We start from the raw sequence: 15,500 nt of genomic DNA on the forward strand, positions 1-15,500 counted from the left end.
TTTATAAGACCGTTAATCCACTAGCAATATTTTTTTAAATTGATGGCATGGTATCATTGTGGGAAATGTGTAGTTAAATGCTAAAAGCCAAGGTTCATCTCATGTTTTTGCTGAAGAAAGGAACGATTCTTAAAGTTCTTCATTTCTCTTTGTGTAGTAGTTACAGTGTAATTTGACCAGGTTTTGCTAACCTTCTCATCTGTGGCATGCTGCAGCATTTAGATGCTGTGTTTTGAAGCAGTGCTGTACTACTCTGTACCAAGTTTTAGCCCTTTTATGCTGACTGCATGTCTTTTATGTACTGTAACCTTTATCCGAATCTTGTGCTTTTTTTTTCAAATATATTTTATATGAAAATTAATATTCTAAACACTGTTTTTATCGTCTAATGATGATCAAAATGGCATCATGTTTGAAACCCTGTGTTTTCAGTAGTTTGTGATACTAAAATAAGATGAAAATTATGCATTTCAAAGCACGTTTATTCATCAGCATCCTGTATTGTTTGTTTGATTTAGACATTGTGAATTAATGATCTGAATAAATCTTAAGTTAATAATACTGAACATTTCACAGCTCATTTATTTAATTTGTACTTAATCTTGTCTGCAGCCGTCTTAGTTTTTTGACAAAGTCATTAGCTGGGTTAATTCAGCCTTGCACAAGGTGACATGTAAAAGCCCTTGGCCTTGGTTTTGGCAGTGTGCTGGCTTCTCTAATTATGGACTCTGCTTGGGTCTGTGTTTACCAGCCATCGCCCCTTTCAACCTTTGGAGGGGAAAAAAAGAACTAGACCCCCTGCAGGAAGACAAAATGTTCCTTGAAGCTTCACAAGAGAGACAAACTTGTTAAGAGATCAGATATTTAAAAGAGACAATACTGTGCTTTTGGACTGGTTTTGGAATCGAGTTGTTGTTTAACTCGGGTTATTTTACTTGTAGCTAAAATATACATTTGCACACAATCATAAAGTTTCTGTTTGAAACACTTCCTAAATTTGGATTTGTGCCTGTTGCCTTGAGACTAGCATTTTCACACTCAAACAACTTTTTTCGTCACAAGTTGCTAGCCAGTGAGTTAGGAAAAGGTTGTGCTTTCTGTAGTAAGGTTAAGACCCTACAATATTAGAGTTAAGACCCTACAAAACACCAACTCTGCTTACCATTTTTAAAGATTAGAAACAAATGCTGGTCTTTGTTTTGCCCCCAACTCCCATGTCAGGATGCCAAAAATGGCATTATAATAGTTTAAGTTTGAGAGCCGAGTTAGTGTACTTGGATCTCAAAGTGTTAGGGTTTGACTCTCCAGAGCTGAGAATCCATGCATTGTTTTCATGGTTTCTCAGGACACTGGCATGTCAGTCAAAGGTTTGTCCATTGTCAGGACTGTGATTTCCAAAGCTGACAGCCACCTCTGGCGAGCTGTCAGACACTGCTAGGCCTCTTTCTCAGCTCTGTAAGACTTTGTGTAGCTCGACATGCTCATTTTAGCGCTGCAGACTCTGCTCCAGCCAGCACACAAATACAAAAGACAGCTTCATTAGGATTCCAAGAGATCTACTGAGTCCCTCTTAAAGCTGTATTTATCTCGACAATTTGGCAAGTTTTGGCCTCTCAACTGAAACCTCCAGGCCCTGTCTAGCACTTAAGGCCTGAGAGAATGGTTTTTGTCTCACAGAATGAATGAAGTCTTTCCTTTCAAGATGAAATCACTGCCTGTTTTGTACAAATAAATCAGTTTGGTTTGCAGCTTATACGTAGAAATTTTTGAGACAAAGAAACGTGGTAGGGAGTGGGTGTTTGGATAGTTTTAACAAACTGCTGAAGATTAATAAAACATTTGTCCTAGCAAATTCAACAAAGGACATAGCTTCACAGTCACCTCTGTTGCTGTTTTGCAGGAGAAATTGAATTTATGATGATGAATCCCTCATGGTTGGTCAGGAGTGAGAGAAAATGTGCTCCAAAACAAAATCCCCCTTCCTCTGAGCCACTGGGACATTCCAGTCCATCCATATGTAAAGGTTACTGCACCACCACACTGTTAAGCTCCCAAACCCTTGACCCATACTCCCCCCTCCTTTGTTGTTAAAGATCCTGTTGTGTAACCTTGCAAAAAACACATGGTAACTGTTTAAAAGTCTGAAAATCTAAGACATAAAGTGATTCTGCCTCAGAAAAACACACCCAGCTCGAGGAAATTGGATACCTCTCAAGACTTTGTAGTTTTTTTGGCCCAGCAGTTGTGGGTTTATCTCCCTGTGAGCCCTTATCTCCTCCCTCTCTGTTTCCCATATAAACCCTCCACTACTTTCAGCCGCACTAAGTCTTTTCAGTGGCCTGCTCACAAGACATTTTTAATTTCTTACCCATTTTCTTGGACTCGCCCCGTGTCCACAATTTTTTTTCTGCATACCTTGCCTGACAGAGCAGAGGTAAGGAAAGAGGTAAGGGTTTTTTTTCTTCATGTGCCAAGTAAAAACAACTGCAAAAAAACATGTTTAAAAGTGTTGTGTCTGCAGATAATTTCAATGTTAAATCAAAGACATTGCTCGTCATAAACATGATCATGTTTTCACAGAAATTTAAAGTAGTCTGTGTCATTTACAGGACGGAAACATGAAAGTCTGCATGGCTTTATTCGTTTGTGTGGCAGTCCTGACTGCATGGTTCTTCACTGCAGGTAAGAATAATGCTACATCTGAGAGATGTGCAATCAAGGAAATTGCCATTAGTTTGTGAGTTGCATTAGATTTCTAAGCACTTTTTTTTAATAATGTTAACTATGATCATGAAACCATGATCTCTTCCTCACTCTTACAAAGAAGTTTTGTTACCTGAACCAAACCAAACAGTCTCAAAAATAAAGCAAAGTCTGAAAATGACAGTTTAACATGGGACACAAACCCAGGTCTCCTGGTTAAAGGTCTAGTAACTGACTAATGTGATCTTTTACAAACCCTTGTTTAATGTGTAGGGATGTTTTCTGATGAGGCAAAATGTTCTAAGTAAGAACAAACAACAATTCAGCTATCAGGGAATTATACATGGGCACTTGTTATTGCTCAATCTCTGCGCTCCTCTTGCTCAAGTTGTGTTTGCTAATCTTAAATCTTAATCCTAAAGTTATTTTCATGTGCACGGGGTTTTTTCAAGTGCTTGACCACATTCTTGTCAGATTTATACATTTTTCTTCCCAGCTTTGTAAAAAGTAGCTGGTACACAAGATGAGGTCTGTTACTTACAGATATTTCCCTTAGAGTCGCGTGCAAAGAAGTTTCTTCCAGAGCTAATAATCAGTGTCAGTACATTGTCTTTGTTGTGCCAAGCTTGAAATAATGGTGAGGTACTGATGGGCTGATTAATCGGAGTTTGTGTCTTTGTGTCTTAGATCTCCAATTGTTTTTCATTAGTTTAATGTACCTGGAGGCAACTATATAAATAAAACTGAATTGAATAAAAGTTTTAAATCCATCCAACTGTCCCTTAATTATTGCAGCCCCACCCCACAAATGAATACTGGGTATAAACATTTACAATTTCAAAAAAAAAAAAAAAAAAATCAAGATCTGGGCCAACTTTTGATACTTTGTTAACCATGATGTTCCCTATCATCCATTTCTCCATTAGGTTTTATTTTAAACAAGCATTGAAAACACCTCCACGCCTTCAAGAAAAACATTATCTGATTGGACTCTTAGCATTTTACTCTAACTAGCATTAAATTACTTTAATGTATGCTATAACTAAAATTCTGTGGCAAGATTTAGACTGCTGGAGGCCTATCAAACTTCACACAGGGGTCCAGTCCACACTGACAGACTCCTATTTCTCACCAGTGGAGGGGCTACTGCCCTACTGTGCTCCAGAAAGCACTGTGATGAATCAATTAACCGTGTGAGAGGAGGACTCAGCAGGCAGGCAGTGAAGTGACAAGCATCTCCGCAGATTGTAGGTCCTGCCATCATCACTAGAGGAGACTGGCATCATGTCATCAGCTTTATATTACCCAACCAGAGCTGCTTTTGTTGTGGTATGCAATTATGAAAAACTTGCACCACTAGCACCTCTGCATGCCCCACATCCCCGACCCCTACCCTCCCATCATTTTCTCTTCTCTGACAGACCTTGGCAGGGCATGTTAAGTCCTGGCATGCCACTGCTCACAGTTAGAGCAAGAAGAAAACAACTGTGAGTGTCATGAGTAATGATGGGATTGGCTGGGGGTTTTATCCCCTGATTACATGGTGAAAAGGAGTTGGTCAGTGGTGGTGGGAGGGGATGGTTAGATTAGAACAGGAAAACACATCCTTTAAGACCTCACTTTGATCCCCTCAAATGAGCCTTGTCCCCCCCACCTATTGTATCTCGCAACCTCCCCTCACCATGGAGCCAATTTCTCAGCTCTTCTAAAAAAACAACCGAAAACAAGACTGTCATTGTCCTTCACTGGCTGTTTGGCTGATTTATTTGCTGTGGTTCAGAGGAAAAACACATGAAGGGGACTCAGCAGAACAATATGCTTCATTAGGCTTTTTGAAGACATACTTTCCATAAGCCTGTAGACTTGAAACCGAACCACTAATCAGACTGAATCCTATTATTTTGATCTGATGCTTAATTACTTTTTTCCCAAAAGTTCAATGCTGTTTTTCTTTTTCTTTTTTCTGTTCTAGATGCCAAGGAGTTATTCATCACAACCATAAAGGTATTCTTTCTTTGTCTCTTGTTCCTGGCTAGAATGCCAAAGTCCAGCTGTGGTACAAAGTCAAGTCAACAATATAAGAATTTATGCCTCTTATATACAACTTCATTGTATGTTCAGAATAGCTCTTAAATCATGTAATACATTATTTTTGGAAGACTGGGAATTGATCTTACCCTTGTTGAACTTGAACAAACAAGCTAATTATCACTAGTTGCACAGTGACTCTTTAATAGTTTAAAACATTGTGTTCTGGTTTCAAAAACAGACATAAACACTTGTCCTTTATATCGGCAAAGTTGAGTTTTCTGTCCTAGTCGCCATAATTCTTACTGACCCACTTTACACTTCACTGTCAAGAATAAAATAAACCAAATAAACACAGTCCATATGCCATCTTCACAATTTTCATATCGAAGGAAGCTTTAAAGTCTATCTTTATATTTTCAAAGTTAGCTTATATATATATATATATATATATATACTCTATATATATACTCTTAACACAAGGTATTGTACAGTCTGTCTGATTAAAATATGAGTAAACAGATTTTTTTTATTAAGCAAACACAAACAAACAAACAAAAAACAACATAGCACAGCGTCTGCCACCTTTCAAAAAAAAAAAAAAAAAAGAATTCAACAATTCCTTGCAGGCAGTCTTTATCCATCAAACAAGGATCCTGCACAGTATCTTTGCTGTTCCTGGGACTGCGCTTTTCTGGACAGAGATCTTGGATGTTGTTTCTGGGATGTTCTTTAGCCAGGGCTGGACTGGTAATCTGGCATACCAGGCTGATGCACTTTTGGGCCGATGGCTATGAGGTGCCGTAAGGGACATTATTACTGAAACGCTCTCACACACACTACTGAAATTTTAGCTCTCACACACACTACTGAAACGCTCTCACACACACTACTGAAACGCTCTCACACACACTACTGAAAAACCAAGGCTGTTCAGTTGAACAGGAAGGCATTTCAGTTGAACAGGAAGGCAATTTCAGTTAAACAGGAAGGCGTTTCAGTTGAACAGGAAGGCGTTTCAGTTGAACAGGAAGGCGTTTCAGTTAAACAGGAAGTTAATTCTTGACAAGGAAACTGAAGGAAAAAGTGGTAGATTTCAAACAAACCACTACACAGATGTCTACTCAGCAACCTGCTAGTTAGGGGTGGGTTTTTATAATCGATTTATCGATTAAAGTCGATTCTGGCTTGGATAACGTGAAATCGATTCATTAAAATCCTGAATCGATTTTTTAATATAAATTTATTTTGCCCGAAATGCCAGAATCTCAGGTGAAACCTCACAAAATTTCAACAACCACCAAACAGCTAAGACAGTAAATGAGAGCAGGTACACGGCTTCTGCACAAAGACGTAAACACACAGCATGGACCCGCGGATCAGAATCAGTGAGATGTCGCCTTTCTCACCCGATGGACACGGTCGGGGCTGAAAGCCGACAGCTCGCTGATTCTGATCTGTCGGTGGGTCCGCGCTTTGTTTTCACGCCATTTTTGAGCCGATTCTAAAGCTGTTAGTTTATCTCTCTCCAAACAATATTGACTGAACCAGCAGCAAAAGAAGATCCAAACTGCGCTTCACATAAACATCGTCATGAATTCCCTCTGACGTTTACTGTTTTGCTTCCACCACGATAAAATCAGAAGTCATGCACAGCTCTCTCTCTCTCTCTTTCTCTCTCTCTCTGTACTTCAAGAACAGTTTCCCGTCTAAAAATCTGTTTTCTGCATTATTCGCTTGCTTGTTACGCACAAGTCTACCGCTGTTTACAGCGCAGTCGGCCGTTTTACATACTTCCGAAAAGAAAACCTAATTTCTGCCGTTCAATACTGAACAAATTTAAACTTTTTAAAATTATGCAAAATACAAAACGCTTAGCCGTGTCTCTAATAAAACCTCTGTAACTTCAGAGGTAACGTTCATATGTTGATTAATGGTTTTCTTTCGTTTTTGATGTACTGCAGAATATTTTTTATAAAATCACAGGCCAGGAAAAATCACCTTCATGTTTTTCTGTGTTTTATCTTCAGCTACTTTTACACAAAGGCATCTGCTGTGACGCTTACACCTTTGATAAAGTCTTGCGTGTGTCAGCTTCCTTTTTTTAGATACAAAAATATGTAAATGTACTGATCTGAATTATAATATTTCTGACTGTCAAAATTTCCCAGAATCAAATCGAATTGAATTGAATTGAATTGAATTGAATTGAATTGAATTGAATTGAATCGAATTGAATCGAATCGTGGAACGAATCGATTCTGGACCTTAGTGAGACAGCTGCATTACTTAACAATATGTTAGCCTCAGCATAAGTCAAAATTTAGAATAGCAGGAGACGGGCATTATCCTGGTTATTTTTTTGGCATATGTGCTTTTTGTCTTTTTTTAGCAAAGAAAATAATATCTTAAAATCATCAATAAAACCAGGGAGAGAAGGCTTAGCGTTCCTCCATTTAGCACAATGGATATGATATTTACTCAAAAGTATGATGATGTTAATAATGTCTGAGACACCCAATGCTAGATGATCCATATAAAAAAAATTATGATGTAATTCAAATAGTGGCACATCATTAATATTTAGGGAAATCCAATTTTTTAAGTTGCACCAAATGCATTGTGTGATAGGGCATAGAAAAAAAAAAGATGTTCTAGGGTTTCATTTTCATCAGTACAAAAAGAACACTGATCCACCTCAAAGCCAAATCTCTTTTTTTAGAAATTCTGCCACAGGATTAATTTTGTTTATTACTTTAAAGTGTGTTTCTTTAACTTTAGGTAGAATAGGCTATTTCATAAATTTTTAGTATGCTTTATCCAGTGTATATGAAATAACTAAATTAGAACCATGCAATGTAACCATTCTGTTGTAACTATGAAATATTTTGTCTTTGAAGAAACTACTAATAAATTTCTTATTGCATTTTTATCAAACAGCTGACATTGCCCTAGCAATAAATTTGGGAGCACTGATGAGAAATTATTGTATATCATAAAAGTTTTAATCAAATGAAGCAGAGGCAGTAGGACCAGTTCACAAAATTTGTTATATTCTCTTTGAGAACAGTTTAGACAATATTTTTCTGAAAGGTCTGTGTAACTTAGAATGACACCGTTATCATCCAACAAATCTGTTATGAATATAATCTTTTTGTTCAAACCAGTCACTCTTGAAAATTGATTTTTGATTAAGTGTGTTTACCCTATTATTCCATAAGGTTGAATTATGGGGAGAAGTTGTGGGTAAATCTCATTTTCCCAAAAATGCAAAGTCTGTTTTGGAAAGTTTGATATCTTTATGGGGATTTTATTTACCGCAAAATCACATTTCAAAATAAAGTCTAATCCTGTATACTATTTTATTAAACAAGGATCATGGGATGTGGAGCTAAGTAGAGTCTAGCTGTGACAGACAAGATTTTAACCATTTAATTCTAAGGGTGCCAACCATAAATTCTAATTCTGGAGTTTTGATACCACCTTTATTGTATTCCTTCACAAGCTGAGATCTTTCTATGTAATGGGTTTTATTCCTCCACAAAAATTCGAAAATAACTGTGTTAGCCTTATTAATGCTTTTAGAGGAGATATATAGAGAGTGACAAGGATAAATCAATTTGGAGATGCCTTCAGCTTTAGATAGGATGTTTCTGCCAAAAATAGCGAGGTCTCTGATTAACCAGTGGCTAAGTGATTTCTTCATCTCCATGATACAGTTAGAAATATTGGTGTCTTTTCTGCTAATTGGGGTTTTTAGATATTATCAGCCCTATAGATTTAACTTTAGATTCAACTCTAACCAAAGCTATTGAGGAGTCAGAGCTTGTATGAATCGGGAGAAGTTCACATTTTTTGATACTGAGAGATAAACGAGAAGCTTTAGTTTTCTCTACCATGTATTTATCTTTCAAAAAAATAGATGTATCATCTGTGAATTGACTTATTTTGAAGTCTTTATTAAAAATTGATATTCCTTGTATGTCGTTAGAATTTTTGATTAATAGTGTTAACAACTGAGTTGCCAATATAAAAAGCTTAGGGGAAACAAGACATACTTGCCGAATTCCCTGTTGCACCTTGAATCCATTCCTTGATTCAAGGAAGCTAAAATATTGTTAAGTAATGCGGCTGCTTCACTTAGGCTACAAGCACAGCCGTCCCCAACCCCCAGGTCCTGGACCAGTACCGGTCTGTGAGTCGTTTGGTACCGGGTCGCAAGAGTTGAGGCTTGAGTTTGAAATTTATGGTTTTCATGGTATTTATCGTTTTTTTATTTTTATATCGTTTATGTGGCGCAAAAAAGGTTGGGGACCGCTGTACTAGCAGGTTGCTGAGTAGACATCCTTGTAGTGTTTTGAAATATACCACTTTTTCCATCAGTTTCCTTGTCAGGAAACAACTTCCTGTTCAGCGGAAATGCCACTGGTTTCAGTGGAGTGCGTGAGTGCATTTCAGTAGTGTGTGTGAGAGCGTTTCAGTTGTGTGTGTGAGAGCGTTTCAGTTGTGTGTGTGAGAGCGTTTCAGTAGTGTGTGTGAGAGCTAAAATTTCAGTAGTGTGTGTGAGAGCGTTTCAGTAGTGTGTGTGAGAGCGTTTCAGTAATAATGTCCCTTACGGCACCTCATAGATGGCCGTGCACCAGTGCTGCATGCACTGACATAAGCCCATTCATTAATTTTCACTACTGATACTGTATTGCCTAATCAAATCTCTCTGCACAACCAGGTGCTCCACTTGCCTTTGCTGTACATCACACAACATGTAGAACAGAGTTTAGTGAGAAAGAAGTGGAGAAAAGCTGTGGAGCTGCTAAGACAGATAAAAATAAACTAAAATAAATGCAGCAAAATGTGTCAAATTAACCGACATATTAGCTGTTGGGGCTGCTGCTAAACCATCAGCAGTACTGCCAACAACAACTTTTACAAGCTCTCACAGCCACAGGAGGCTGCTGTTAATAGCACCAACAAGAAGTGCAGGAAGAGGGACAAGGATCCCAACAAGAGAGTGATATAATAGATGGAGGATATAATTCCCCGGTCGCCCCTGCCATCTATCCTTCAAGCTCGGGTCCTCTACCAGAGGCCTGGGAGCTTGGGGGTCCTGTGCAGTACCTTAGCCATTCCTAGCGCTGCGCTCTTCTGTACAGAGTTCAAGTTCAAATTTATTTATATAGCACTTTTAAAACAACAGGTGTTGACCAAAGTACTGTATAATAAAATGGACAAGGCAATAAACATAAAAAAAACAGAATAGTGTTTTAGAAGAGAATAAAATCATAAAAAAGAGAATAAAATCATAAAAAATTGAATAAAATCATAAAAAAGAATAATAGTAACAAACTCATGATGAATCAAAAGCCAGAGAATAAAAATGGGTCTTTAGATGACTTTTAAAAGTATCCAGTGTTGGGGAGGGTCTGATATGCAAAAGCAATATATTCCAAGGTTTGGGGGCAGTCACAGCAAATGCCCGGTTTCCTCTGTGTTTTAATCTGGACCTAGGGACAACCAAAACCATTTGGTCTGCAGACCTCAAGGATCTTGGGGGAGAATACCAGGTTAGGAGATCAGCAAGATATGTAGGGGCTAGTCCATGCAATGACTTAAAAACAAGTGTTAAGATCTTAAAGTCAATTGGAAAGCTGACTGGCAGCCAGTGGAGTGATGCAAGCATAGGAGATGTATGATCTCGCTTGCGTGTGCCAGTTAGAAACCGTGCTGCAGCGTTTTGAACTAGCTGCAGTTGGCCAATTGATGAAGAGGTGACGCCAGAGTAGAGACTATTACAGAAGTCGAGGCGAGATGAGATGTAGGCATGGATCGCTTTCTCAAAATCTCTGAAACGGAGAAAGGGCTTAACTTTTGTAATTAGGCGAAGATGAAAGAAACTGGTTTTGACTACATTATTTATCTGCCAAGTGCTGCCAAAAATCACTCCTAAATTTCTTGCAAAAGGTTTTTTTTTATAATTTTCTAAGGGGCCAAGGTTATAATGGTCAGAAGGACCAAAGACAATGACCTCAGTTTTCTGTTCATTTAGATTTAGAAAATTTAGAGCCATCCATGCCTTGACATCTTCTAGACCACAGGTGTCGAACTCCAGGCCTCAAGGGCCGGTGTCCTGCAGGTTTTAGATGTGTCCTTGATCCAACACAGCTGATTTAAATCGCTAAATTACCTCCTCAACATGTTTTGAAGTTCTCCTGAGGCCTGGTAATGAACTTATCATTTGATTCAGGTGTGTTGACCCAGGGTGATATCTAAAACCTGCAGGACACTGGCCCTCGAGGCCTGGAGTTCGACACCCCTGTTCTAGACAATCAAACGGTCCCTTCAGAGGATTCACAGATTTTCATTTTAGTGGAAGGTAAATTCAATTCAATTTTATTTATGTAGCGCCAAATCACAACAAAAGTCGCCTCAAGGCACTTCATAGATACAGAGAAAAACCCAACAATCATATGACCCCCTATGAGCAAGCACTTTGGCGACAGTGGGAAGGAAAAACTCCCTTTTAACAGGAAGAAACCTCCGGCAGAACCAGGCTCAGGGAGGGGCGGGGCCATCTGCTGCGACCGGTTGGGGTGAGAGAAGGAAGACAGGATAAATCTTAGAATCATCTGCATAACAGTGAAACAAAATTCCATATTTTTTAAAAATAGATCCCAACGGGAGCATATAAATTGAAAAAAGGCCTGGACCAAGGATAGAGCCCTGGGGGACCCGGAAAAAAGGGTCATTTTTGGAGACAATGTGTCTCTGAATCTAACAGAGAAAATACGATTAGATAAGTAGGATTTAAACCATTCCAAAGCAAGCCCTTTAATTCCGGCACATTGTTCCAGTCAAGAGATAAGAATCCTGTGATCTACTGTGTCAAAACGGTGGTGGTTCACCAATGTCGTGTTGGTCTAAAAAGGTCTGGAGCTGCGGAAGGACAATTTTCTCCAAAACTTTTGACAAAAAGGACAATTTAGAGATTGGGCGGTAATTTGATAGAACTGTTAAGTCCAGATTCTGCTTTTTAAGGATGGGTTCCACCACAGCATGTTTAAAATCAGAGGGAACAGACCCAGACTGAAGACTGCAATTGACAATAGAAAGCAGACATGTACCAACAGTGTCAAAAACATCTTTCAGTAACCTAGGTGGAATGATATCCAGGGTACATTTTGAAGGTCTCAAATTTCTGACTACTTCATTAAGTAATGAAAGGGACACTGGCTCGAAGTGATCAAAAACAGCCAAGGTTGGAGTATAAACACCTGGGTCAGAAACGGGAAGAATAATGTGGGATCTAATATCTACAATTTTATTAATCAATAATTTCATTAGATTCTCACTTGTTATGTTCACTGCTATATGAGGATCAGCAGTGGGAGGATTAAGAACTGAATTTATAATACCAAATAAAATCCGAGGTTTATGACAGTTGTTGGACACGATCTTGGAAAAGTATTTTGTTTTAGCTGCTCTTACAGCTTTCTGGTAACTTGACAGGGATTCTCTAAGTGCCTCAAACGACACTTTGAGACTGTCCTTTTTCCACTTTCTTTCCACTTTTCTACATGTTTGTCTGCGTTCCCTGGTGTCATTATTTAACCATGACTGGGTTTTAGGTTTTAGATACCTAGTGGTACAAGGGGCAATGGAATCCAGTATTTCCAGACAAGCTGAGTTGAACAGGGAAAGCAGACTATCAGTGGTCGAATGAGTGGTACTGTTAGTAGGTAATGCCTGATTACCTGGTAATCCCAGAGATCTCAGATGTTGTTCCTGAGATCTGTTGAAGCCACTCGCCTAGCTTGGGAGTCATTGCACATAGCACCTACCACTGTTACCTTCACATCTTCTCCAACTCTTCTCTGAGCCCTTGGTACTTCTCCAGTTTCTTCCTGATGTCATTGGGAACCGCTACATCTATCACTACAGCTGTCTTCTTCTGTTTGTCTACCTTCTGTTTGTGTTTGTCTACCACAAACAGGCCATACTCGGCACAGATGTTTCTGTATGTTTCTGTATCCTGCATTTTTACATGGCCTGCACCTTGAGTCTTGCCTAGTGTGATAGACCCCAACCTCTATGGATCTTGTGCTCGAAGCTTGTTCCTGTGCTGCCATGATTAGTGCCTCTGTGCTGTCTTTCAGTCCAGCTTCGTCCAGCCACTGGTAGGATTTCTGGATATCAGCCACTTCCTCTATCTGCTGGTGGTACATACCGTGCAGGGGCCTGTCCTTCCACCATGGTTCCTCCTCTTCCTCTATCTTGGGCTTCTGCTGTCTGAGGTATTCACTGAGCATGCGGTCGCATCCAGATGTATTCATGGATGTTCATTGTCTCATCCTGGACTGTGGTGCTGACACTCACCAGTCCCCGGCATCCTTCATTGCGCTTGGCGTACAGCCTCAAGGTGCTGGACTCCATGCATGGTCAGGAGCTTTCTGGACTTTATGTCAGTGGCTTCTATCTCCTCCTTTGTCCAGGTTATTATCCCAGCAGGGTACCTGATCATGGGCAAGGTGTAGGTGTTGATAGCCCGGATTTTGTTCTTACTGTTCAGCAGGCTCCTCATGACTTGGTTCCCATTAGCCTGTGTGATCCCCAGGTACTTGTAGCTGTCTTCTATGTCTACAATGTTACCTTCTGGTAGTTCGATCCCCTCAGTTCTGACTACCTTCCCTCTCTTTGATATCATCCAACTACATTTCTCTAGTCTAAACGGCATTCCGATGTCATTGCTGTATATCCTGGTGACATGGATCAATGTCTCGTTCTGTCTTGGCATACAGCGGGATGTCATCCATGTACAGGAGGTGGCTGACAATTGCTTCGTTCCATAGTCAGTATCCGTAGCCAGTCTTGTCAATGATCTGACTGAGGGAGTTCAGGCCTACGCAGAACAGCAGTGGGGACAGGGCATCTCCTTGGTAGATCCCGCACTTGATGGTGACTTGTACTATGGTCTTGAAGTTGGCCTCTAGAGTGGTTTGCCACATCCATATTTAGTTCCTGATAAATGCTCTTAGGGTCCTGTTGATCTTATCTGGGCATTCCACGATCCAGGTGTGGGGCATCAAGTCATAGGCCTTCTTGTAATCAATCGAGGCAGAGACCAGGTTGGTCAGTCTGGGCTTGCAGTCTCGGCTGACTGCTCTGTCTACCAGTAGCTGGTCTTTTGCTCCTCTGGTATTCTTGCCAATTCCTTTCTGTGCCCCGCTCATGTATTGAGCCATGTGCCTGTTCATCTTAGCCGCCAGATGCCTGACGGGAGCTTCCAGCAGGTTATTGGCCAGTAGTTGGATGGGACTGGTCCCTTCTGGGGGTCCTTGGGGATCAGAACTTTCCGGCTTTGTGTTAGCCATTCTGGTTGTCTCTCATCGACTAGCAGCTGGTTCATTTTTGCTCCCAGACGCTTGGATGGTTGTTGGAGAACAGCTGCTTTATTCTCCTGCCTTGAATCTCCCTGGTGTACCTCTTCAAGCGGCTGGCCAAAGCTCTGAGTCATTGCTTGTCAGTTTCCAAGGCCTCAGGTATGGACAGCTTTCTGTACTTCTTAGGCACATTCTTCATTGCACCTTTCTGTAGGTCTGATAGTTGGCTAACCTCCCTCCATGCTACCTTGATCTTAGCCTCTAGTCTCCTTCTCCATGGAGGGTAATCAGAACTTGTGGCTGTTCCACTTGTAGCCAAGCATCTCACTGATCACTGCTGCCAAAGTATAGATCAGCTGGTTAGTCTCGGTAATGGTGGTGGTAGGTATGGTATGTAGTGCTGCATTCACATCATCCAGTAGATCTTCTGAGGGTACTTCACGTAGTCTTGGTAACCGGCTATGGAGGTTCCAGGTTTCAAGCTTCGCCGTGATCCTATCTTTCAGGTCAGTTCCTCTTGCACTCAATGATCCTTCTTCCATCGCACTTGGGGCTTCGTATATATATGTGATAGGGTGTGAGTGTGTGCTTGTGTAGACACTAAAGCTGGTGTGCCAAAATGTCATACCAGGAGGTTCTTTAAATACAAGGGGGAGAAAGTTCATCAGAAACCCAAGGCACAGAGACTAAACAGGTCTAATCAGAAGAAGTTTATTCCCAGTGGAAGAAAGCAGGAATAAAACAAACAACATTCTAAAAACTTAGGCAATAAAATGTTCTTATTACATTAAATTCTAAAGCAAACACTCAATAAAATTGTCTTAAAAAATCTCCAAGAAGAATGTTCCTTATAGCTAAGAGGGAAACAATTCCTCTTCTGGTGCTGAAACTGCGCCAGCCTAGTCCCAGGGAACAAGGAATCTCTTCTCGTTACTCTGTCTCTTCATCGAGCTCATCGCACCACAACCCAGTTTTGGCCCACAACAGCACACAACTGAGTCCCTGGCTTGCCGCTACCATGGTTTTCCTCGTGGCACCTCCCTGAAGTGTCATCCGTGAAGCTGGCCTGGCTAATCTCCATGGCGACCCTCCCCCCCAACAGGGCTGTACCTGACGAACAACAGTGGAAAACAGTACTGACAAATGCCGACAGAGGTTCACCTGTGGCCTGCTGTTGATCACACCCATTGTTCCCCACTGTTTGCCGTTTCTGTCGCTGGAAATGGAGTTTTAGGACATCCTGATAATAATGAATTACAGTAGTCCAGCCTAGAAGTAATAAATGCATGAACTATTTTTTCAGCGTCACTCTGAGACAGGATATTGCTAATTTTAGAGATATTGCACAAATGGAAGAAAGCAGTCCTACATATTTGTTTATTATGTACATTTAAG

General features: G+C 40.3%; 1 protein-coding gene across 2 annotated transcripts in view; it reads left to right on the forward strand.

Annotated features, from left to right (window-relative positions):
• The first annotated feature begins 2,295 nt into the window (after positions 1-2,295).
• The window catches only part of LOC146364430 (glutamate receptor U1), a 30,099-nt gene continuing 16,894 nt past the window's right edge, over positions 2,296-15,500 (forward strand). The window contains exons 1-3 of one of the 2 annotated variants that reach the window (XM_084917452.1): positions 2,296-2,446; positions 2,610-2,682; positions 4,676-4,707. In XM_084917452.1, the coding sequence (XP_084773578.1) occupies positions 2,619-2,682; positions 4,676-4,707 (96 nt within the window). In that variant the 5' untranslated portion in view covers positions 2,296-2,446; positions 2,610-2,618. The remainder of the gene's footprint in view (positions 2,447-2,609; positions 2,683-4,675; positions 4,708-15,500) is intronic. The other variant, XM_084917453.1, reaches the window with a different exon arrangement.

This window comes from Perissodus microlepis, chromosome 20, assembly GCF_051167445.1.
Source record: "Perissodus microlepis isolate ML-2025 ecotype Zambia chromosome 20, ASM5116744v1, whole genome shotgun sequence".
NCBI lineage: Eukaryota > Metazoa > Chordata > Actinopteri > Cichliformes > Cichlidae > Perissodus > Perissodus microlepis.